At 43.4% G+C, this 26,050-nt stretch overlaps 1 protein-coding gene across 1 annotated transcript in view; it reads right to left on the bottom strand.

Moving 5' to 3' along the window:
- LOC124282195 (ankyrin repeat domain-containing protein 26-like) overlaps positions 1 to 26,050 on the bottom strand; it is an 895,780-nt gene that overhangs the window by 757,639 nt on the left and 112,091 nt on the right. The window contains exon 10 of the mRNA XM_046718159.1: positions 23,002 to 23,213. Within this exon, the coding sequence (XP_046574115.1) occupies positions 23,002 to 23,213 (212 nt within the window). The remainder of the gene's footprint in view (positions 1 to 23,001; positions 23,214 to 26,050) is intronic.

Below are 26,050 nucleotides of genomic sequence, written 5' to 3'. Positions count from 1 at the left end.
ATTTATTCATGTATTTTTTCATATTTCAATATTTTCATAAAACAGGGGTAGGTATTTCTGTGGTTACAATATCACATTCTTAGTTCATGAATCAAGACAGTTAGAATGTAGAAAAATAGATGTTATCCTCCACGCTATCATTTCCTTCAAAGATTTGTGGGATTTATTTTTCATGAAAACTCTGCAAGGTGCGATTGAGGGAGGTATGTGTTGTGTGCAGTAACCAGTTCCACTTTGTATTTGCACAGCATGCTATGCGCACTAGCAGACAACTGTAGGCAGGAGTCGAGTTTAAGAAATTCGTACCTCCACCGTTGAAGAGTTTGATCTTAGTTAAGATCGCGATCTTAAATCCATGTCGTATTACAATCGCGCTAAGACTGGCTTTGTGAAAGTGGATTAGGGAAATTATATGGTGATTGTAAAGTTGATTGTAAAGGCCTAAGATTGATTGTAACTAAGACTGCTCTGTGCAACTGCCACCTAGGACAAATGCCACCTAGGACAAATGCCACCTAGGACAAATACCACCTAGGACAAAAGCAACCCAGTTATTTTACCATAGTTTTGCGTTTTTCGAGTGAATGTTATACTATCAGTCTTACTAGGAATAAAACTAACTTGCCACTTTTTAGCCCAATCTGAAATGAAAGCAAATGTCATTTTGTTCTGTAGTGTGTAAATTAGTCCTAGGTGGCTCTTGTCTGGGTGACACATGTCCTTGACCCATTCAGCATATATACAACAAATTAAGATAATTTAACAAGGATGTTCAGCAGTACAAGTATGATCTTATTCAGCATACTAAGCCATGTACGTATAAGGATATATGGGGAAAAAAAAACAACACATCTTGACTTCTGCTGCTGGAAACACCCCCTCTATGGCTCTGATGGATGCCAATTGAAAGTCTGTCTGCACTCTGACAGGTTGAAATATGGCAAGCCATTTTCACATTTATTGAAGATATCTTCAACTGTTTTAAAGATGTCTGTATTTTATTTAAATATATCAGTAATGCTTTAAAGATATCTGAATCTTATTTAAAGATATCAGTAATGCTTTAAAGATATCTGTTAATAATTGAAAATATCTTTAATTAATATCTCATATCCAAAATACAATTACTGATATCTCAAAATGTTATAGAGACATCAAGAACACATTTCATGATATCTCAAAATGTTATAGAGATATCAAGAACATATTTTGTGATATCTCTAAATGTGTTAAAGATATCAGTAAAACAATTATGATCATAGTGTACATAATTATATTAGAAATTAATTCAAGATATCTTGAATTCAGTTCTAGATTTCTTGAAATGATTGGTACATATCCACAACTGTATTACTGATATCTTCATTTCAATTAGAGATACAGTCAAACCCCGTTGTGTAGAACTCGTCAGGACCCAGGGAAAGTTCAACTTATCAGAGTGTTGACACATCCGTGAGCATAGAAATGACCAAGTACCAACTTGACCAAAGTGCTGGTGTCATAGTAGAGAGCTGACTCGCTGCTTCAGTACAGTGTTTAGTAGATAACTAGCATTCGCCATGCCATCACAGTACAATAACACCAGTGTGAATACTGAATTTTCACACAATAACCATACACATTCACTCATACTAATATTAGCTGTAAATGGGTTTTGACAGCAGAACAGAAAGCAAAGTAGATCTATCAAGTGAAGACAATCAATCAGATCACAATGGAAAGACACAAATTTGTAATTTGCAACGTGTACCATTCATTTTCGATTTCAAAACTTTATTCAGGCTGGATGCTATAATTTTGCTACTTACTTCCAACACAAATAATCTCTAAGGAAAATCATGAAATGATTGCAAGTTATCTTCAAATGTGTATTTATGTTTTAGGTGTGACTGTGGGGTGTGCACGTGTGTCCCTATGCCTACATAGAAAGTAATTCACAAATTGAGCATATGCTTATAGATTTTTATATACTACTGGAATACAGTAACTGTGAATTATTTGACGTTATGCCATTTTTTAAAGCAAAAAGATAATACATTGTAACATGATTTGTGGTGTTTTCCATAATCACTGTTTCACTGTTGACAGGATAATATCGAAATCTGTATGATTTGACACAGGCATCGTGACACACCCTTGAAGAGATGTGGTGTCAAAAGTCAGTTCACAAATTCTCAGTATCGTGTGTGTCCACCATTGGCATTGATGCAGGCTTGACAACGATGATGCATAGACGACACTAAGTGATTGAAGAAAACTTGGGAATGTTGTTCCATGTCAGAACGACCGCTTGCCCCAATTCAGCTAACATCAATGGCTGATTTTGATCTTGATGTAAATGTCGCTCCATTTCATCCCAAGCGTGCTCCTTAGGAGACAGGTCCAGAGAAACAGCCGGCCTGGACAGTACCGGAAGGTTCTCCTGTCTCAGGAAATCTGTCACAACACCATCCCAATCTTGTCTCATATGCTGTCGGCACCAGGCAAGACGTGCCTGTCAATGACATTGGAGCAAACTTGGACTTATTGCAGGCTGTCCGGGCCGGATGTTGTGCTCCCTCAGTCGGTCCATACAGTCCTGGAACTGATTGGACATAAGCAATGGTCCAAGCAATCAAACTGGCAGTCTGGAAACGATTCCTTAGATGGGTCAGCCGGATGTGGTAGTCTTGCTGATGTGATGTCACATGTGGACAACGGGTTTGAGGCAAATCTTCGTGTTCCTATTATGTTGAAAACGTCTCCATAGAGATAATACCATGTTTTGATGGCCATTCCAGTCTCCAGCATATTAGTGTGGATATGCTAATTTTGTGTAAGTCGTGGCATGACGTACATGCAGGTTAGGTTGAAAACAACATGTTTTCCACAACATTCAGAGAATAATCAACTGTTCTTCAATTTTCAATATCAGGTGTCAAAAAGCATGAAAAGAGGGAGTAAGTTCATTGTGCACAAAGTGCACGTGTGCCATGCACGATAAGTGACATCAAATTTCATGCAAAGTGCTTTGCTACATGTTTATGGGGCGCGGTGGGCGAGCTGGCTAAGGCGCCAGGCTAGTGATCCAGCGAGGTTGAGGTGTCGGGATCGAACCCACCTGTGACCGGGTGTAAAAACCTAGGAGTCAACTTTGTGTGCAGACTCTTTCAGTGTTGTCACAACCCCCTATAGTTTGGCATGAAATGCATGTGGACCCGGTTTTTTGTAAATATCTCTTCATCCAATGACCTAATCGATCTCAAACTGTGCAAGTGGATGTTTTGTCAGACAACCTAATCACATTGTAAATCACCGATTTTATGCATTTGTACATGCATTTGTACAGGTCATTGGCTCCCTCCCTCTGCAAACCTTCTGCGTTCTGCTGTTTATTTTGTTGACAGTTACATAGACAGATTCTTTAATACAAATGCATAAAATCGATGATATACAATGTGATTAGGTTGTCTGACAAAACATCCACTTGCACAGTTTGAGATCGACTGGGTCATTGGATGAAGAGATATTTACAAAAAAACGGGTCCACATGCATTTCATGCCAAACTATAGTGTACAGTACACAACCCTGTGCACTTAAAAGAACCCACGAATCCGTTGGTATTTGACCAGATGGTGGCCACATGAATACGTGCAAACACCTAGTTGTGGGTACAGCAACATGCAGTTGGACAAAGTACTGTGACTATGTGTCCCAGTCCACCCAGCTGTGAATGGGTACCTCGTTAGGATGAGAAAGCCACACTAACTCGGTGTGCCTAGTTGCTGCAAGAGTTGTATACTCCCCAGGGAGTTGAGATTGATAATACGATGCGCCGTTGAGATTGACATCCAATGATCAAGGGAAAAAATACCAGCACCTTGAGCATGCACCAGTGCGTGGACATGTGCTCTATATAAATATCCTATAATAATAATAATAAAAAATAATTATTTAGGGTTATTTCTGTAACTTCTCAAATAACTTATATTTTATGCAATTTTATGTTACACAGTTACTTTTTTCACACATGCTTATGAATAGTAGATCAAAGAGTGTCATAATATACACATCATATATTTCTTACAGAATGACGATACACATGTTTTTCATGAGACAGTTAATCTTATGTGATTTGTGCAAGGTGTAAATTGAAGCCTACCGTCACAATGTCTATGATGTCAAAAGCCAAAACAACTAACCTAAAACTAAGCACAAATCTGACATGAGTTTGGTAACACTGTTGCCGACCTGAGTGGTATGCACTGGATATAAAAGTGTCATGTTTTTGTGATTCCTGAAACATTATGACGTCTTAAATAGATTTAGACAAATGACCATGTTTGAATATTCCAGCAATATCACGTCGGTGGACACCAGAAATGGGCTTCACACATTGTACCCATGTGGGGAATTGAACCCAGGTCTTCGGCGTGACTAGCGAACACTTTAATCACTAGGCTACCCCACCTCCCCACTCTGCATGAACTGAAGGGGAATGGTTTAAACGATATGTATTATTCAATAGACATTGTGCATATAATATATTAACGAAATGGAGTCGATTGGCAAACAAGCCTGAGGCTTATATCAATGCCTTTCCACATGGTGCAGAATATACAATGAGGGTACACTACATATCACGACATATTAAAACAAGTATACATGACAAACATAACACATAAATTATAGAGCATAGAAGATCAATTTTAAATACGAAAAGATAGTAGATGTTAGGTGTGCGGAATCTAGTGAAATATTACAAATTTTCTTAACGTGCACTAGTTTTGGTGAAATAATAACTTAGGTGGCGGATAGGGAAAAGTGTCCTCTTATTCAATTTTAAAGATTAATCATCGCAACAGGAAATAATAAAACTTGGACAGAAATGTGTCGACCAGAACAAATTTAGGAAATCGCTTAGTTGCTGTAAAAAATTGAATAAGAGCGTCTTGTTTAGATGTACCTCTCCCATGCAGGATATCTATGATACTTATGTTATGTGCAAAGAAATAGTTATCTTTGCGTATGTGTTGGTATACTGGACAGGCAAATAAGAAATGATAAACATCTTCAGTTGAATGACCACATTGGCATAAGGGATTTTCAACTAAGAATCTTCTGTGCATATCTGCCTTTAGGTTACTGCATTCTAATCTTAATCTACACATAATTATTTGTAAGTGGCGTGAACCATAGTTTACAACCATTTGAAATCTTGTGTAAGAGGTCTATCCTGGTTGATAAGAAGATTAAAGTGTTTCACAGTTTGTGCATTTTTAATTGTGTCACTTAAATTATTCCTGTCTTGAACGACGGAAGGAATAAATGACTGGCCGTGACTGACTGACCTTGAGCCTTCTGCTCTGAGGTTGGCCGAATCCTGTAAATTATAGTCAGTCCTTTCTGCAAGAGAAGGGGGGACTAACAGTGATAGATATGAGCATGTCATACCGTTTTTCATTTTGTAAAATAAACTCAGCCGGTGACAGTATCGGCGTTCGGCAAAGGAACTTAATCCTATTTCAGTAATTTTTCATGATTAGTTCCACGAACTGCACCGGTTATAGTTCTAATTGCATCCATATGTAGTTTTTCTAATCTTAATTCTTGGTCTTTAGTGTAATTGTGCCAAATATGGTCACAGTAATAAAATATAGGTAGAATAAAAATTTCGAGACTTTTCCTACTAAGACGGTATTTAAAGCCACAACAGAGTCAATATGGCTGTGCCATTTACCGTTTTCTTGGAATACTATGCCCAAGTGCTTATAAGTAGTCACTTCTTTTACTTTAGTGTTATTTAAAAATATATGAAACTTCTGACTTGGTTTTGTTTTAGTTGTAAAAAGCATGGCTTAATTTGTTTCGGAACTGCATAACTTGGCTTGCCAAGTCTCAGCCCAATTGGAAATTTTTCTTAAGTCCTCGGTCAGTAACCGGTGTGCTTTTGTAAGGTCTTCTATTACGACATACAGCGATGAATTGTCGGCGAAAAGCCTTATATTACTTGAGTAGTAGAGGAAATGATTGTCCTGGACCAAGTCCAACAAAAGCCTCTGCAAAGCCTTATTTCCCAAATAAGGCTTTGGTCGGACCCTTAGCTCTTGCTACCATTACCCCTACTATGAAAAATTAGTAAAATGTCCCCCGGCAGCCACAATTCCCCAAGGGAGAAATAGAAATGTATTGCGCTTCCTCCCAAGGGGAATTGTGTCTCTCACCATGAGAGAACCTCACATCACACGAAGTTGTGACGGTGGGATACGAACCCCACATGTACAGCTTGCGCAGACTATACATAATGGGGTCGCACCACTCAACCGACTGAGCTACCGAGGACTTAGCTGAAGTAGGTCAGTTTAACGGGTCTATCCTGAGATCACGTGCACCCACGCATCACGTGACAGCGGACTTAACTGAAGTAGGTCAATTTAACGGGTAGATCACGCGCACCCACACATCACGTGCTGTTGCCTGGAGGTAACACTACGATCAATAGTCCTCTGCCTGGCCTATACCTCAAGTAATACAAGGTAGGTTCATCCACTTTATCTATGTTGTATAGCTCTACGTGCCGCTATGACACTATGTCACGTTGACCTCAATGAAACAGTTTAATGTGAATCGCCTATGATCTCTTTGGTGTTCGTTATAAAGGCTTGCCGGGCTTTTTGTACCCCCTGTTCTATGTACTTTTTTTTCTCGTCCTCGCTGATAGCAGACTTACGAGACTTGGATCGAATCTCTTGTTTCATGTTATCATATTTGTGAGTTCAGAGAGGATTGAACGAAACTCCTCCTCCGAGATCTTACTGTCAGTGAGTGCCGTGGAAATACGCTCACTCACCGTGTTCAGCTTTGCTTCGGCCAGAACCCTGATCTCATCGTGTTTCAATGCTTTACGATGCAGTCTGCGTGATACAAATTTAAGCACCAAGCCTAACACCCCTGTCACCCCAGCTGTTATTTCAATACCTAGCACTATAGGTGCAGCCACGATGGTGGCTAACAACCCAACACCGGCCGCCCCTAGTCCCATGCTGGTTACCATAAGGGTAGTATCAGTCCCGTCTCACGGCATTGAAAGCTCTATGGTACTTCTTATATAGTGCTTTCCGGCTTGTCGCGGTCTTGTTCTAGTTGACGCTTTTACATCGCGATAACTGTCTCAAAGCCGAACCCGCCTCACGGTTTCCAGGGTCTTCACTACTTCATCTATGCCTGGGTACAGTCCCATCCTATAATATATATTACAAAAGATATTTTAATTGGGTTTCATTTAACCTTCGATTAATGTACTTAAAGCTGATAATACTTAGATTAACGTGCGTGTAAAAAAGCGGGATCTTAGCTCTAAGTCCATTAAGGAGACGAACTCCATCAAGGCTTGCTAAAGGTTCGTTTCCCGATACCTTAGTAATACGACAACGTTGGTTATTACACCTGGTTTCCCAACCTATCGCCATATCATCTATAATGTCAATATACCTGCTAGTCAAACTTATATCCCCGAGATAGACGTCTATGATGAATGTGAAGTTTTCCGCGACATTTCTAAAAACCTCTTGGTAATCGAGTAATTTGATCTCTGTCTTCACCGTCCCACTGGAAGCTAACATGTTGCCCGAGTGGCCTGGTATTGGTACGACTTGTACACTAGAGTACGGAACAAACGATCCTAGAATCATGCCGTTGTTCCTAATCTCGGAGATAGTATTCTTTTGTTTCAGGGAGATATAAGGTGAGGTGAGGGTTAAGTTGACTAACCACTCAGGCTCTTTAAAATCTGATAACGACACCCGCCTATACACGTTGTCTTTCAAGTGTAGGATGTATAAGGTGCCTTCCTCACCAGGCTGGTCGAATCCCTCCGTGTCCCCTAGATCGTTAAGTGTAGTGTTGGGGTGAAACCAAGACATTGCTATAATACTATTACGATATAATTTCCAACTGGTTTTCTGATAATAGTTCAGGGGTGCACTTCACCCCCATGAAGTGTATGTTGTCGGGTAGGAAGATCTTGGTTAGTGATATAATGTCTTCCACGACCACGGTGACACCCTGCAGACTGGTTTTGGAGTCGACACCCACCCGCATGTAAACGTTGCAAACGTGATACTGTTGTTGTTTCCCCCACCGCAGTTTGACCCCCTTCACGATCTCTACATCATCCCGCGATGGTTCCCCTAGGTAGACTTGGATGATCAGTGTTGAGTTCGCCGGTAGACTCTCCAGGATCTTGACCACACCTTCGAATTCAGCCACCAACTGCAATACCACGCTTTGCATGCCCGCTTTACTCGATAGCATGTGGGCTGCCATACTGGCGAAAGTGGGCTGATGACTACGCCACGCCTCTGAGTCGGGATGTAAGCCACGAGCAGGGTTCCGTTGTTCACGACTTTGTTTAGGTGGTTGTCTTTGTTATCCGTGAAACACGAGGGGAACCGAGCCTAATATTGAGAAACCAGTCGGCTTTATCGGTAATAACACCCACTTGTCTTCATCGGTGAAGACGAGTGTATATGGTTTGTTTCGGCGACGGTAGTGCTCTCAACATCGGTTAAGTCGAACAGTTTGCCCCCGAACGATGGGTATATTATCCAGTTATCATCACCGGTGTTGACAAGGGTGTACTTAGTGTTGACTGCCGCTCTTGTGGTATCTACTATATCACTTAGGTTGCTAGTACCACCGGAGGGGACTTCAACGCGTTTGTAAATGCTGTTTTTCAGTTGCAAGGCGTACACTTTACCATCTACTCCGGGGTCGTCGAATCCGCGTGTGTCCCCGAGGTCGGAGATCCCTACATTGATGCATTTTTTCAACTTCATTCCAGGACCTTGTGCGCTGGTCATTTTATGTGCAGCGTTATGCTGAGGTATCCTATATTCACGAGATTATGATTTATATCTAACACCGATATTATCAGCTCAGGGATGTTGCCCTGGGTTAACCTCTTATACTGCCGCGGTGAAAACGACTTCGGTTCTACCATCGTTGTATTTCTCCGCTTTCACCGGTACGGCTCTCAGTATAGTGGAAGGGTGACCCCTTTGAATGTTGTCCGTTGTGCTAACCTGGCTGAGATGAATGCACAGCTCTCGCACGGTACTAGGTCGGGTAACTTCGTGCCTGTGGCGGTAGTCGTTGGTTTTATCTCGTCAGGCTGTATACCGAAAGTGTCCTCGCCAATGGTCGACCGAGCCTCAAGGAGTTTCTTCCGTTGTTGATTAACACCACTGTACCGCTTTGAGTCGCTCATCTTGAGTTCGGCTCCCAGGGGTTTGAAGACCTCGCCGCTTAGAGAGCACACGCTGTAGTAACCGTCAATTATCTTGTTGCTAGCCACCTACTTAACAGTTTATTGTTGCTAGCGTTGATGTTAGTCCATCGTGGTAGGTAGGTGATATCCCACAGTGCGACTTCGAGTTGACCCGACGTGTTATCGATCGCGTGCGTCAGCTGAACGGCCTCGCCGCTCGTTATTCCTGGAAGTGTTATGTACATGTTAGAGTATATATGCTCATTATATAATAGTTTTAAAATGTACAAGCCGGGACTGTTTTATCCTAAACAGGACGTAGATTTCTCCCACATTAAGATCGTAGTCGCTGATGGGGGGTATTTCGACTACCGGTCTATAAATGTGTTCGACCAGTATAAACTTTCGGTGACTAAGCCAAGGCAGTACACGCTTGGTTCAACAACCCGATGCAGTTCTGGCAGAATCAACTCAACTTCGCGTGTGGTGGTGCTACAACGGGTGTGGTGTGACATTGACCGACACTCGGCGCGGGGCCCACTGAGTCAGTCTGTGTTCACGCTCCACGATACTACCAGGTCAGGCGTATCCTCAAAGAGATCAGCTCCAGCCCCACAGGAAAAGGCGGGAATGCAGTAAACAACCAGTACGATAGACGGGCCTACTGACGTATTTGCAACGAATTCGAACTAAACACGAAGACGGATTGGCGTTTGCCGGGACCGAACCACGGGTTGGGTATCCCCATCGTTCACAATATGCCCCTCGTGGAAGCCAGCGAGAAGTTGAAGGAATGGGGATACAAGTCGTATCATCACCTCACAACGAACGAGTGGGATGACCGTTACATGGCTTTCGACAACAGTAAGGATTACAGAGTCTGGAGGTTCGAGCAGGGGGCAGCGGATGACTGGAAAAAGTTCATGCTGGACACGCCGAGAGGGTTCACTCGCGTGCGGGGTAATCAGGTTAAACGACTCAATTCGAACGCGACGTGGGACGCTGTTGGAGTGCGCAAGACGCAAACGCTGCTCCAATATCCTAGGCAAGGGGACTGCTTACGACGCTCAGAAACAGTTCGTTGTCAACGTTGAGGATGCTATCAATGCTCCAGTTGATCTCCTGAGTGCCATCAAACGCTACCAAGACGTGTTGGAATACGCCAGGTCGAAAGTCGACTACGTGTTCGACGACGGGACTGTACATGGCTCCGGCGATATGCAACTGAGAGTAAAAAGTGGTGGGCTACAACAACGAAATAGTCATAGCCACGGGCGGGTCAAAAGTTGGGCGTCAACCTCGATGTCAACGTCCCACACGTCCCACCACCCACGACCGGTGAAACGGGTATAGTGGCACCACCCCCGGAGCCTAGGGTTCAACCAACACCCCCTGTGGGGTCACCCCCACAATCCAATCAACAGCACATCGACCGTAAAACAGCTATGGTGGTTGGTGGGGTAGCTTTGGGACTTATTTGGTTAAAAATTCCTTAGCCGCTACGTACACCAAACCCACCACGGCTACGATGGCTGCCCACAGGTTTTGACTAAGCCACGTGGCAGTTTTAGCCAGAGCGCTCAGCAACCACGAGACGATGCTACCCAGGATGCCGGGCAGGGCTTCGGCGGCCTTACCAGCCAGTTTAGCCAGGGCTTCCCCTAGTTTTTTTATCCAGGATTTAACACCCCCACTTGGTTTGTCACCACTTGGAGGTGTGTGGGTACCGCCGGCAGGCGTTAATGACACCACCAGGGTTGATATGATGAAGCCCAATGCAGTCAGAATGCTGGCGATGGTGATCCCTTGCTCCCGGAACAGGATTCGATCCTGTCAGCTAACGTGGTGTCTTGGTGGAGGACTCGATCAACGGTTTCCGCACACGGCTGACCTGGGATCGAAGCTGGTCTCGAAGGAGGATGCCGCTTCCAGCCGGTCTTCCTTTCCTCTTCCAAATTACGTATTCGCTCCTCGATGGTGGCTTTCAGAGACTCGCCCTCCGCTTCACCGAAGTTTGGCCTTTTCATGGGCTTATATGGTCGCCTATCGCGTCCAGTTTGGCCGTGTTGTTCACGAGATGGCCGCTAATGGTTTGCATGGCCATGTCCAGCCCCGCGAGTTCCCGAAAGCGGTAAATTGAATCCGGTAAGGGTTTGTCATGGTAGGTGGCCAACAGCTTTTCAATGTTATCAGTCATGTCTTGATCCGATGTGGCTCTGATGTCTTGCAGATCTTGAAGGGGAAGGGCTTTAGGCCGTATGCTCCGTAATCTATGAAGCCTAGTTCATCGCGATAAAGTCACCCCCATGGCGACTGCCGAGTGTTGATAAAGCAAGCGGTTCTCTAGTGCTTTATTCATGAGATCGATCTCTGGGTGAGCCCTCAATCGCAGCGCGTGCCCTTGCCATCGACAAAAACTTGGAATATTCTCGCCCCCACGGCTCTACGTAATTTCTATCCTCTTTAAACCATCGTGAAAACCCGCTGACGGCCTGCTTCACGAGTTCGCTATTGCCTTGCGAGAATGAGGTTTCATCATCCTCGAATGTTAGGGCACTATCATCCCACATATCATCCATAGGTATTTCTTCATGACCGCCTTCAGCCATTATTTAGTATTAAAACTTATATATTTCATTTATATAACAATGTATGGCAGAAAACTAGATCCTTTCAGAAGATCGAGAGCCCCTAGGTGTCAAAGCCGTCGGCCAGTCGGTGACCATCACCAACAACCCCAGCAAGATAGACCAGAATCAAACGCTGCTGGTTAGATTTCCAAACCTTGGCGCCGAATGACCTCATTGTACCAGGCACTGTTCGACTGGCGTTCAACCTCACGTTGACCTCCGACAACGACAAACGTGAGCTAGTGCGGAACGTAGGTCGTGCTATCATCAAGAAAACCACCATCAAGATCACTGGTAACGAGGTGCTGAGTATCGACGACAGCGATGTGTTTCACTGCTACAGGGACCTCTGGAAAAGCGAGGAGAACGCGTCAATGATGACGGTACCAGGGCATCAGCAAATCGACCAGGTCGCGCATTTGGGTATGCCTTCACGGCAGACCAGTTATCTAAGATCACGGACGGTGAAAAGGCTATCGCCAAGCCGCATCGGAACAGGTTCTGCGTGCCGCCGACTTCGAAGTTGTTTCACGGAACACGCCGCTTTACCAGGCAGCTGGGTGATAGTCTTGAATAAGAGCTCACGCTTAACGACTACAGCAAAGTAGTGCGCGTCCCGAACGGCGATGAGGCCAGTTACGCCATAGACAACATCTCTGGAGTTCGACATGGTCACTAACCCGAGCTGGCCAGGCAGGTTCGAAATCAGTACTGGGAATGTGGCCATCCTGTAACGATCGCATACTGAGGCATAGATCCATCGTGGCGGGATAAGAGCCGACACTGTGTGGAATATCAACCTGAACGCGCAGCGCGATCGATGAAAGGCATCCTGGTCGTCCCCAGTGGAGGATTACGAGCCGCCCGGAGGGACAGCGAGAAGTTTTTCAACCCCGAGATTGAAAAGGTGGAAGTGACCATAGAGGGCGTGCCCAACCAGCTGTTCAGTCATGGTATGAGGGCATACCAGCAGTGGGATGAGATAAAAAAGCTGCCGAGCAAACATCCATACATAGCCAAAGACCTGGACCTATCATCCGTGCAAATCGGTGAATACTTAACCAACAAGTACGCGCTGTGGTTGGACATGCGATCCACGGATGACGATAAACTACACGGTAGCGGACGCCGTATAGACAACGGTAGTGAGGGGATTACTATCCAGATTACCAAGAAGGCTCAACCCGCTGGCAAGTTGAAATTATATCTGTACATTATTATGGACGCGCAACTTAATATAGACAATGGGAGATTCGTGCAAGCCATTTATTAATTTACCACGCGACCCACACTGCGCCATAGTGTGCGGGCAGACTGGCTGTGGGAAGACCGTTTCGTGTTGGATATGTTGGAGGGGTACTACAGGGATGTGTTCGACCACATCGTTATCATGTGCCCTACTCTGGGTATGAATAAAACGTACACGGAAAGACCTTGGGTGATGACGGACCCGGACGTACACAGAGTCGATCCGGGACCACGTCTGCAGGACTGGTTGAAAGCTTACCATATGAAATTTAAAGGGGAGTCGACGTTGTTCATACTGGACGACTGCAGCGCTAATCGTGAGATAACAAAAAAGAGAGACATGCTATCGTACCTGGCCTTCTCCGGCCGACACGCAAATTACAGCGTCTGGGTGCTAACGCAGAAGTTCAACTCGGTGTTGAAAGACCTCAGGGAGCAGACGCGATGGGTGGCCTTATTTCACTGCAAGGACAGGGATTCGTTTGAGGAGTGTTTGAGAGAGAACGATGTGATGAGCAAATTAGAACAGGAACGGGTGAAGAAACAGCTCGCTGAAACTAAACACGCTAAGCTCGTGCTCAAGACCGACCAACCCGTGGCCTATAGGGTGTTTTAGCTTAGCAATGCTTAGCAAATGCTTAGCAAAGCTTAGCAATGCTTAGTATAAATACTTAGCATTTAGTTATAGCTATGGTATTTGAAGTGTTCGTCGTGTGCAACTTAACCTTCATTTCCCTGTGTTTTGCCTGCATCGGGTATTATATTGTTAAAACTAAAACTTACTTATCACATTATAAGATGGAGCGTGAGGAATTGCTTGAACAATTGTTGGTACCCCAATCACCACAGGTGGATGATGATAAGCGAGAGAAACTGGTGGCGTTGGCTGTTGGTGGCAAAGCCAAACATTACTTTGGGGAGTACACTCCGGATAAAATTCACAAAATGTCAGCCGAAGAAATCGATAAACTGTACGCTAAATACGAGGCTAGACTAGGTTCAGAAATGAGAAAGACAATAGGATCGGCTATGACTCAGATATACACTGGTATTGCGTCATACTTCCTTCCCATCCCCCCGGAGCGCCGACTTTACTTGTGGGAAGACCTTGAGAAAGACCCTTTTATCGAACAGGCCTTGAGCTCTATTAGCTGCGATCTGTACCACAAATACGGTATGTTGTTAGCCCCGGTGACGGCGGCGATTATCACGGCAAAGCATTGTCAATTTGAGAGGAAAAATAATAATAATAGTATAGATGGATGCTGCACAGACCCAGACCCCTTCAGAGGAGACGGTGGAGACCCCCACGTTGGGGAAACCCCAACTGGAGGTGAACCCTCCCGAGCAGACCCCACCCCAACAACTGGAGGTGAACCCTCCCACAGTCACCAGGCAGAAGAATCCTAAGAGAGTAGCTGCCGGTAAAAAACGGTGGTGTAACCAACATAAAATTATCAAGGTGACCCACCCGTCTCGACTATTGTTGGCTGTATGCTCAACTGCTGCCGTGGCTATCTCGTGGTTATATACACGACAAAGTGAGGGAAACCCTACACCCCCGCAATCAGAGGTCAACCCGCATATCATGCAATAAAATATATATTTTTATATCATATACATAATGTCTGAGGGGAAAACGTTCGTCAACGACGCATACCACGCCACCGTGGTCGCCAGTCTAGCCGTAGGGTACGCTCGGTTGACCAAAATGGTGCTTAAACAACCGACCATCAAGCTAGATTTCAACCTGCAGGATATGGGTATGCTCATAATGAACCTTGGTATGGCGATGGCTACAAAAGACATCCTAGTAAAACAAGGGATAATACCTGAAGATATTATGAAATAAATATAGGATGGCCACGATAGCTATGATGGTCGGTGGTGCGTTAGTGAATGCCCTGGCTGACATTTTGTGAATTTAGTGAATGCCCTGGCTGACATTTTGTGAATTTTATCCGGATATCAATATCAACCTGCAGGATATGGGTATGCTCATAATGAACCTTGGTATGGCGATGGCTACAAAAGACATCCTAGTAAAACAAGGGATAATACCTGAAGATATTATGAAATAAATATAGGATGGCCACGATAGCTATGATGGTCGGTGGTGCGTTAGTGAATGCCCTGGCATTTTCCGGGAGTAATTTCCTCTTTTCGAAACTACGAGAGTCACACGCGGCTGAAATACAAGCCGAAAGAAAACGGCACGACCTCGCTATTGAAAAATTACAAGCTGCACAATCCGAGTACGCTAAAAAACGTCTCCAGAGGATCGATTACATTAACGAACAACTCAGGCGTGAAAACCATGCCGTTCAAACATTCCACGATGTCGACGACGCAGCGAGAGAATACTTCTTATTAACTGGTAAACGATTGGAGCCACTCAATAAACCCACACTCTCTCAGTACTACACACCATCCAAGGGACAAATGGACCGTGAACTGGTCTTCATAGCGCAGGGTATAGCGGCGACTGCGTTGGTTGCGAAACAATTAGACTAAGTACTCATATAAGTATGCTAAACATGAGACCTGCTCCATACCGATGCGAATACATACTTATGGGGAAGAACGAACCCTGTGATAAGAGATGTAGGACAGAGGGGGTACTGTTGTTTCCACATGGGAAGCCCGAACTACACGTGTTCTGTGTGTGGTATCGGGGTTAAAGGGCACTACTGTCTATGTAAAGCTCACGGAGCGAACGTAGTCAGACATCACCTCATCTACGAGAACAAAAAGGCCTACATAAAAGAACGTAGGCGGCTTCTCAAGATAGCAGTGTAAGGCTGGAGGAGTTACCTCCCTTTACTGTGGCCCAATTAGACATTAATTCTCTTAGATGTGTACGCAATTATGACCACTATACGCAAGCTTAAGCAAATCGCCAGACAGAGAGGTGTGATAGGGTATTCTAGAATGCGGAAGCCAGCCTTGTTGAGATTACTAGGTTTAGAAACCCCTCTCACAGTAAAACAATTAAAAGCTCAAGCAAAACAGCTTGGGTTCACAGGTTATTCAAACCTGGGGAGAGCCGGGTTAAACGCATTGTTATCACATGCCCCCCGTAGCAAAACCTCCCACTGTAAAACAATTGAAAGCTGAAGTTCGTGATTTGGGGTTAGGTGGGTATTCCCATATGAGTAAACCACAGCTTGTAGAACTGTTACGGCAGAATAGAGCTATTGACCTACAGTTCATACCCACTGAGCTGCTGTAGGTAACTATTTGAGAGGTTGGCGCATGCATGTTGATAGGAACATAGACATTACAGATATTAAGCCACTGATAGCTGATAAAATAAATCAGGAACTAAACAGTCTGGGAAGTATCAAGTTTCAGATCACAGTTAAAATGTCGCCGATAAGCAGGTAGGGGAGGGTCACTGAGTACGTTCAGCCTTACTTCAGAGGTAGGCAAGAGGTTGTCACGCATACAGAGACCATTAACGCATCGATCGATACCAGTTTTCAGCAGATACGAGAATACCTAGAACGCGCTACACACACTTGGGGTCCGGGTGGGCTGTAGATAAAATCGATAATGTCTATCTAGACATAGCTAACTACGTGCCGTTCAGAGGCGGGTCATACCTAGACTTGCCTCCCTACTATAGGAAAAAACATGCCATAGTAAACGTTAAGAATAGAGGAGACGATTGCCTGAGGGTAGCTATCAGGTCAGCCTTGTTTCCAGCTGACACTCATTCAGACAGGCTTTCTAGCTATCCCCAAGATGATGGGCTCAACTGGGATGGTATAGATGAACCAACCCCCATATCCCAGATCACTAAAGTAGAAAAACAGAATAATCTAGCTATAAACGTCTTTGGGCACGAAGGTAACACAACAATAGTACACAGGGTCAGCCCTTGGGGGGAACCCCACCAAGTTATCAATATATTCATGATCCAACGAGGTGAAAAGTATCACTACACGTGGATAAAACATCTCAGCCGGTTGTTGCACGACCAGTCGAAGCACGTTGGGAAAAAACACTTTTGTGTGCGATGCCTGCACGGTTTCAGCCGAGCTGATTTATTAGAATCCCACCGGGAGGATTGCCAAGGTGTGGGGCAGACGGCCATACGCGTTGACATGCCCAAGGAAGGTGACAATATCCTAAAATTCGACAACCACAAGAACCAAATGTCTGTGCCTTATATATTATACGCCGACTTTGAAGCCTTGGTCAAACCTATTAAGGTTGTTGGGGATACTCCCACAGGCGGGGTTGTTGGGGTACCCCAACCACACTCAAAACACAGGAGCATGAAGCCTGTGGGTTTGGATACGTTAATCGTCCGTTGTGACGGGAAACGAAAGCTCGGTAGTGTATAGGGGTCCTGACGCTGAAAGGTTTCTAAAGTGTTTGCAGGAGGAAGAAAAATTATTAGGAATGCGTTGTATAGAGTCGCCCCATGCGTATGACCCAAGCCGACAGGCTAGCTCACGCCTGTAGCACTAATTGTCACGCGTGTGACTCACCACTTAACGGTGATTCGGTAAGAGATCACTGTCACGTAACCGTAAGTATAGAGGCCGCTCACAGCGCGCGGTAACCTTAAGCTTAGAATCAACCCTAAGACAATAAACATTCCCGTTGTCTTTCACAACTTGAGAGGGTACGACTCTCACTTAATCATGCAGGCCATCGCGAAAATCGATGGTAATATAACGTGCATCCCAAACAACATGGAGAGATACATCTCCTTCAGCTTAAACGGCCTTAGGTTCATAGATTCAGTACAATTCTTATTGTCTTCATTAGACAGTCTGGTCAAGGCCAACGATACCTTCCCTATTACCGATCGATACACAGACTCCGAGACTAGACCCCTGCTTATGAGGAAGGGTGTGTACCCCTATGAGTACATGGATAGTTGGCCCAAGTTCACCGAGACCAGACTACCCCCCATCAGAGAATTTTACAGCAATCTGACCGACTCGGAAATATCCCAAGACGATTACTCACACGCTATTAATGTATGGAATAAACTAGGTTGTAAAAACCTGGGTGACTATCACGATCTGTACTTGAGGACGGATGTACTGCTGTTAGCCGACGCGGTTTGAGACGCTTAGGCGGACATGTTTCAAGCAGTATAAACTCGACCCGCGCGATGGTATTACACCAGCCCAGGTCTGTCGTGGGATGCCTTGCTTAAAAGACCGGAGTTAAGTTGGAATTGCTTACAGATTATGACATGCACCTATTCATTGAGAAAGGCTTGCGCAGGTGGGATCTCCATGGCAACCAAACGATACACGAAAAGCAAATAATCAATACGCGAAGGGCTACGACCCTAGCAAGCCAACCAATCACATTCTCTACCTCGACGCCAACAACCTGTACGGCTGGGCCATGAGCCAGTATCTACCCACAGGGGATTCGAATGGGCGTACATGAGGTCGATGTTATGAGCATCGCTACCGATTCGAACAAAGGTTATATCCTCGAGGTTGACTTGGAGTATCCCAAGGCATTACACACATCATCACACAACAGCTACCCCTGGCCCCTAACGTATGAGGGTTAACCCAGACTGGATGTCTGAGTACCAACATAACTTGTTAGGTGGGCGGTGACGGACGCTTGAAAACTCGCGCCTAACTTAATGAATAAGACCAAGTACATCGTTCACTATCGCAACCTACAGCTGTACCTGTCGTTGGGTATGAGGCTAACCAAAATACACAGGGTGCTCATGTTCAACCAGAGCCCATGGATGGAGCCTTACATCAGAATGAATACAGACCTCCGAAAGCTTGCCACCAGTGACTTTGAGAAAAATCTCTACAAGCTCATGAACAACTCGGTGTTCGGTAAGACTATGGAGAACCTGAGGAAACGCCTGACCGTGAAGCTGGTTCGGTCGAATGAGGAAGACAAGCTCAGAAGACTGATAGCCAGTCCGGCATTCAACCGTAGCAAGATATTCACCGATGACCTAGTTGCCTTACACATGAAGAAAAGTCACATAAAATTCAACCGACCTGTTTACGTGGGGATGAGCATCCTCGATTTATCCAAACACCTGATGTACGACTTTTACTACAACGAGCTTAAGAAACAGTACGACGACAGGTGCGAAGTGCTGTACACTGACACGGATTCCCTGCTGATGGAGATTCGAACCGAGGACGGTAATGAGGACATGAAAAACACCTCGATTTGTAATGACACCAGCGACTACCCCAAGGACCATGCCATACACAGCACGGTAAATAAAAAGGTCCTAGGTAAGATGAAGGACGAGTGTGCCGGCACACCCATAGCCGAGTACATAGGTTTGAGACCTAAGATGTACTCCATCCTGAAGGCCGACAATAGTGAGATCCGGAAGGCTAAGGGCGTTAAGAAGTACGTGGTGAAACAACACATCAAACACGCCAGATTCAAGGAAGCCCTGTTCAAGACCCGTACCTTTAGACATAAAATGAACACACTTAGAAGTGATGGCCATAAGATATACGGACTGACAATAAACAAGACGCCCCTGTCGCCTATGGATACTAAACGTTGGATAGCTATTGATGGGATAAACATCGCGCACGCGTATGGACATGAGAAAATTGAACATGTCACGGAACCAGAGAAAGTTTGAGGCTATTTACTATAGCCCGCGGGTACTGGAAAGGAGCTAGCTGTAGATAAGTTAGCTAAAATGGCGCGAAAGTACCGCGAGGAGAGACAAAGCGTGGCTTGAAAACAAGCCCTGTGGCAGATCTATTTGCCGCCACCACGCTTCGTGCCTAGAAGGAAGTTCGGTATTAACATACCTAATAGCGCTCACCAGGCAGACCTACTGTTCCTACCCCACGACAAGAGGTACAAGTATGCCTTAACCAGAGTGGACGTAGCCAGTCGCTACAAGGAAGCCGAGCCCTTGACCACGAAAGATTCGGTCCAGGTAGCCAGAGGATTCGAACGCATATACAAACGCGCAGTCCGCTAACGTGCCAACAGAGCTGCAAGTTGACCCCGGCGGGAGTTCATGGGTGCCGTGTCACAACTGCTAGCCAAACACGATACAAAGGTCAGGCGTGGCACGGCTGGAGCCCATCGCAGCCAAGCCATAGTTGAGAGATTCAATAGGACTTTGGCTGAGCTTATTCGAACATCAGTATGCGAGGGAGATGGCCACCCCGGGAAAACGATCGACTGAATGGGTCACAAGGTTACCTAAGGTGGTGTCGGCAATCAACCATGAAGTCACCCGTCTCACCGGCAAGAAACCGGCAGACGCTATCAAACTAAAATCGATAGTGTCAGAGTCGGCCGCTCCATTGCGTGGGAAGGAGAAGCAGATACCAGATAGGGCCCTAGTGAGATATCTATACCAGCCGGGGGAACACGAGGGTGATAGCCGTAAGCGAGCCACCGATCCTATATGGTCAGTCAAAACTTACAACATAGATAAAGTGGACATGAAAGTAGACGAGCCGAACTTGTACTACTTGAGGGATGGGCCAGGCAGAGGATTTGTAAGAGAAGAATTATTGATCGTACCGTACGACACAGTGTTACCTCCTGTCAACACGGCATAGCGGCACGATGATGCAATCCCAGGATAGACCCGTTAAACCGAGATACTTCAGCCAAGTCCCCGGTAGCTCAGTCGGTTAAGTGGCGCGGTTGTGAGGTAAACATGTGGAGTTCGTATCCCGCTAGCGTCCCAAACTTTTTCATAGTAGGGGTAATGGCAGCAAAAGCTAAGGGTCCGACCAAAGCCTTATTTGGGGAATAAGGCTTTGCAGAGGCTTTTGTTGGACTTGGTCCAGGACAATCATTACCTCTACTACTTACTTGATATACCTTCCGTTAAATCAGTTATATAGATGAGGAACAGTAGCGGCCCCAAGACAGATCCTTGAGGAACTCCCGCACGGACAGGTTGGCTGTTAGACGAATAACCGTTGATCACGACTGATTGCTGTCTATCTATTAAGTAGCTGTGAAACCAGGCTAGCAAATTTTCCCTGATACCACATTGTTTCAATTTAGATATTAGACCTTTGTGCCATACCCTATCGAAGGCTTTACTTATAGCACAGAATACTGCTCTTACTTCTTTTCCTTCATCAAGGGCTTTAGACTCAAAGTTATATAAGTTTGTTAGTCGATCTGCTGTAGAGTCCCCAGGTTTGAATCCCGATTGTAAATTAGTAATTGTTGAGTTCATTTGCTATGTCCATCTCAGATTCAAGGGGAATAAGCGGGATCTTATAACCTATCAGTGCTGGTACCGACTGACATTTGCAGAGGGGATTTGGATGAACCATATGCCTCAAGAACTATGTTAGGCTGGGCTGTACAGTACAAGAAGATTGTGAGTTACAGTCTCCCGTGGAGAAGTTAGGGAAAATGGATTCATGGGATGTGAATAGTGAAGTCTATCGACATCCCATGAATGATAAGAGAGCTGTCAGCATGAAACTGATCATAGACATTACAAGATGGACATTCCATTCAAGCCTGAAAATCAAGAGTGCCTTTGCAGAAGCAAGATTGTGAAAACTCTGTACATGAGAAATTCAAAGGACTAGAACTTGTATGACAGACATCTGGATGGAATAAGAGACTTATTAGAAAGCGGACATGCAGAAGCGGTGCCTGATAATCAAATACTTACTGCAGAGAGGATAGTTTGATACATTCATCATCACACAGTACTTACTGACAACTTGACAAGCTTAGAATTAGAATGTACAGAGTACAAAATGGACCGGGGGACGATAGTTATTTACATTCTTATGTTTTTTATGGACCGAACAAAACCCCCTCAAGTGTATTAAATGAATGTACATTTGTCAGGTGAGATATGAAGTCAATGAATAGCTGATAACAATGCTGAACAAGACATTGCCCAGAAATAGTCTGCTTGGCTTGAGAAATTGCCATTGCTTGAAACTACTCATGGTTGACTAATGCTTAATCTCCTAAGAGTTTGAAAACTTCAAGTGTAAATTATATCATTTTGATGATGCGTTATTGGTTGGATATGGCACAATGCCCTATCTGTGGACAGCCAACAATAAAGAACATATACATTGTGCTTTTTGTGATGGGTGAGGTGAGGTGAACAGGCTTGACTTGCAAATTTGAAGCTAACATCAATACCTTGTTCTGCCTGCTCTACTTATCAAACATAATGGCCTCAGTGATGAAGGTCTCAACAAATTATTTTGCGAGGTTGAATCTGTCATCTGTCATCAACTGTTGTGTCTGATAGTGTAAATGACTGAGCCGCTTACTCTGAATCACCTTCTGCAGCTTTGTTCAAACACATCATTACCACCAGTAATGGAGTAGCTGATATATGGGAGAGTGAGGTGGAAACCACAAACAAATCTTGAAGGGAGCTTATGATTTGAAGTACATCTTGATTTAAAGGGAGAAATGTTTGCTTTTGTATTTCACTGCATGAAAAAAATGATAAATAATAAAACAGGTTTATCGTTTTGGATTGTGATCTGAATTTTTGTTTAAACACTGCATGGGTTGCAAATTAACCATGAAGTTATGACAGTCTTCATCTGTGCATGAAGCTGTCTTTGTCTGTGGCAACACTGCCAACTGATTATAATTTGACACAAAACACTTTTCACAACCGCAGTCATGGTGAATATGATGTGGACTTCCTTGTCGATTATCTATCAGTTCTAATTACACATGGATTTACTCATAGCTTCCATTTGTCCAATTGTAATAATCAAACAGTGCCAACTAACTACTTGTTTCCCTTGTTAATTGTGCTCCTATGTTATTTCATCACTTTACGGGTACAGTTACTCCACTCATCATCTGGAATAAATACAGAAATAAATGGAAGTAATGAATATGATGCTTTCAAATCTTACCATGTCATGTATTTCAGACAGCTCCTCATCCTTCTTGAAGGAGACTCTTGATGCAGTTTTGCGAGGCTCCAGCATTGATGAGCCTTCCTCCCATGACGTATTGGACTGCACTGACTTTGTTGAATCTCGCTTATGCAAGGATGATTTCTCCAATTCTGATTCACTTTCGTCCTTTTCCTCTACTTCATCAATCCTTGATGCTCTTGAAGAATCTAGGACACACATAGCATTACTAGTAATTAATTGTTCATACAAGTAAAAAACACTAATTGATTAATCAGAATATATTGAGACATGAATAAATGTACAGACATCCATGACGTGAAACAACCCATGCATACACTGCTGTCTGAATAAATTCTGTGGCACTTACAGGTGTGTTTTGCCTCAGTGATGGCATCAGGAAACATAAAGCCGAGGCTTCACTCCCAGCTGACATGGATGTGTGAAATGACATCATTGAGTGACCCTTGACTACATAGATATTAAAACATTTGAATCAGCACTGATCTGTGGCTTCAACCATTGCCACCTTGGTCTCATTCACTGATGGTGGATACAACTGGGCTTGAGACTCAGCTAATATCTGGTAGGATATTGGATATAAACTTTGAAACAATGATTATATGAATATACACATACCAAAGGGCATGTGTTCATCAATTTCTTCAACCTTAATAACCAGATGAAAAGAACAGCGGATGACTATCAGTTGCTCTTCTTTGGAAGCAGCTGTGATGGTTCTGGTCTGATTTTAATAAAGTATTCCAGCAGTGCAGGTGTTTTCAGACCTGAGATTGATTTGGATCCCATTTCTGTGGTTTGTCCTTTGATGTTTATTCCAGCATGACATTGTGTGATACTCGGTTCTGATTGGCTGACAGCTCATCAAAACCATACTTAAATGGCACTTTAACCCCCTGGATGCCGAGGGTTTTTTCAAGCGCCCAATTTCATAAGGTTTGAAAAGTGAACGTTGTGCTAGAATTGCGCTCGCGTGGTCCTGGATCTGCGTACAGCTATCAAATTTCACAGAAATGTAATATATTAAATTTTCTATCCGTTGGTATAAATAAAGTGCAACTACCTCGGCGGTTTGAGAAATAGACACTGATAAATGTTGTCCAAAATTTTGTTACGAGTTAAAAAACAGTAAATTACTCCGCTTTTTATCGTGCACTGATAAAAACACTGTGCTACAAATTATTTAATTTGGCATCTTTACGGAAATAAAGAAGACATGAGCGAAAGGAAATACAGCCAGATATCTGAACGACATAAGTGTATATGAAGTGGATTTATGTGCTTATGCATAACGTTATATGCTCAACATTAAAAATGACTCGCAACAAATGTCAAAAATGGATTTTCTTCTATGACGTCAAACGACGACAGAGTGGTCATACACGTAAAAAGATAAGGGGGCATAACTTCGCTATGCTTAACACTAGGTCAATATAACTCGAACGCCATATTTTCGTCATGTTTTGTTCACCGTGAACCAGACTATTCCAATTCAAAGTTCCCCAATGTGAGCAGATACGTTTTGGTAGTTTCACAATTTATAAGAAAAGATGACAATGTACTACATGAGAAAGCAAGTAATAGCGATTTGGATGGCCCTATCCAATATATAAGTTAGTACTTAGATTCCCATATTCTCCTGTTTGTGTAGGTGTAATTTGACTAATTTTGCATCATTATTAACAGAGTACTAGCCATATCGTCAAATGTAATGAAACTACCGAAAACATTACAACATTTTAGTTGACGTCATTGCTTGTTTTATGTATTTTGCGACGTCGGAAAAAGACGACATTCGCATATTGATTAGTATATATCTAAAAATATGTCACAATACCCGAATATTTTATTTAGAATAGGCAAGTATTTTCTTTGCTTATGATTATGTAGCTATTTCTCTTCATAAGTATTCACTGAAGATGCAAAAAGATAGCTTTTTTTAATGGAATTATTAGAATATGAATGTAAGGTTTGTCCAATGTAAGACATGACAGGATTTATACATTTTTAAACAATTTTTTGTATAAATATAGTTAGAGATTGATATCCTGTCATCACAATATCTTTTAATCAATTATGAATTGATTATATGATCAAAAACAATGATAGTGAATCATAAAACGTTTCTGACAAACGCGCACCTGGCCAATCAAATATATGTATAATTGTTTTGTCTATAAACGACACAAACAAATTCAATGAACAAGACAATTCCTTTAAAGATGTGTGCATATACATTTCATAAAATCATTTTCATTAATATTATCAGTTTTACTTATAAGATTGAATTAAATCGCTGTTCATTAACATGTTCATATGAAACTGCAATATTAGTCCCAATGCATTGAACATTGTACATCATAGGAACTAAAGTACATGTTGCAGTTATGGCTAGGCTGGATCTTCTAACACTTGTGTAAAGGTATAAAATATGGTGTACTACACTAAATGTGTCAATTTCCTATGTAAATATTATTCAAACAATAAAAAACTTTCAAAGAATATAAAAACATATACCCTATAATCCATGTATGATATGATATTGAACAAGGATAAATGTAGTTACTGAAATTTGTTTCATGAAAAAAATATCTGAACAATACGCAAAATATACATCATAATACTGAAAGTGTAATCGGAAGGATAGGGCGATTGTGTTTACTCTTGTTCAACCGACCTTCACCTCAAAGAAATTGCCTAATATGTACAACAATGTTGACGTATGACATCACTAACAATGACCGGTTTCTTACAAAATGGCGGCTTCGCTGACAAGGATACACAGGATTTTGAGAGGACCCTTCCCTTGATTCAGGGATCGTTTGTACATAAATATGAGTTGTAAGTAATCTGAATGATTCTGACTATCTGTGTATTGTTTTATGTTTTATCGTTTTCATTGTAAGTAAAAGAAGAAGCCAGAAATGCTGATAATTATCGTTGTCGTTCTGCGTGATTTTGTGTCAGTCATGGCGTCATGCTGCACGGAAACCGTGACAAATTTCTTATGAATTATCAAATCATT

The sequence above is a fragment of the Haliotis rubra genome, unplaced genomic scaffold (assembly GCF_003918875.1).
Source record: "Haliotis rubra isolate DU_JTF1 unplaced genomic scaffold, ASM391887v1 Scf295, whole genome shotgun sequence".
NCBI classification, from domain to species: domain Eukaryota; kingdom Metazoa; phylum Mollusca; class Gastropoda; order Lepetellida; family Haliotidae; genus Haliotis; species Haliotis rubra.
Note: the sequence above shows the minus strand (reverse complement) of the source record. Positions and strands in the feature narration are given on the sequence as shown.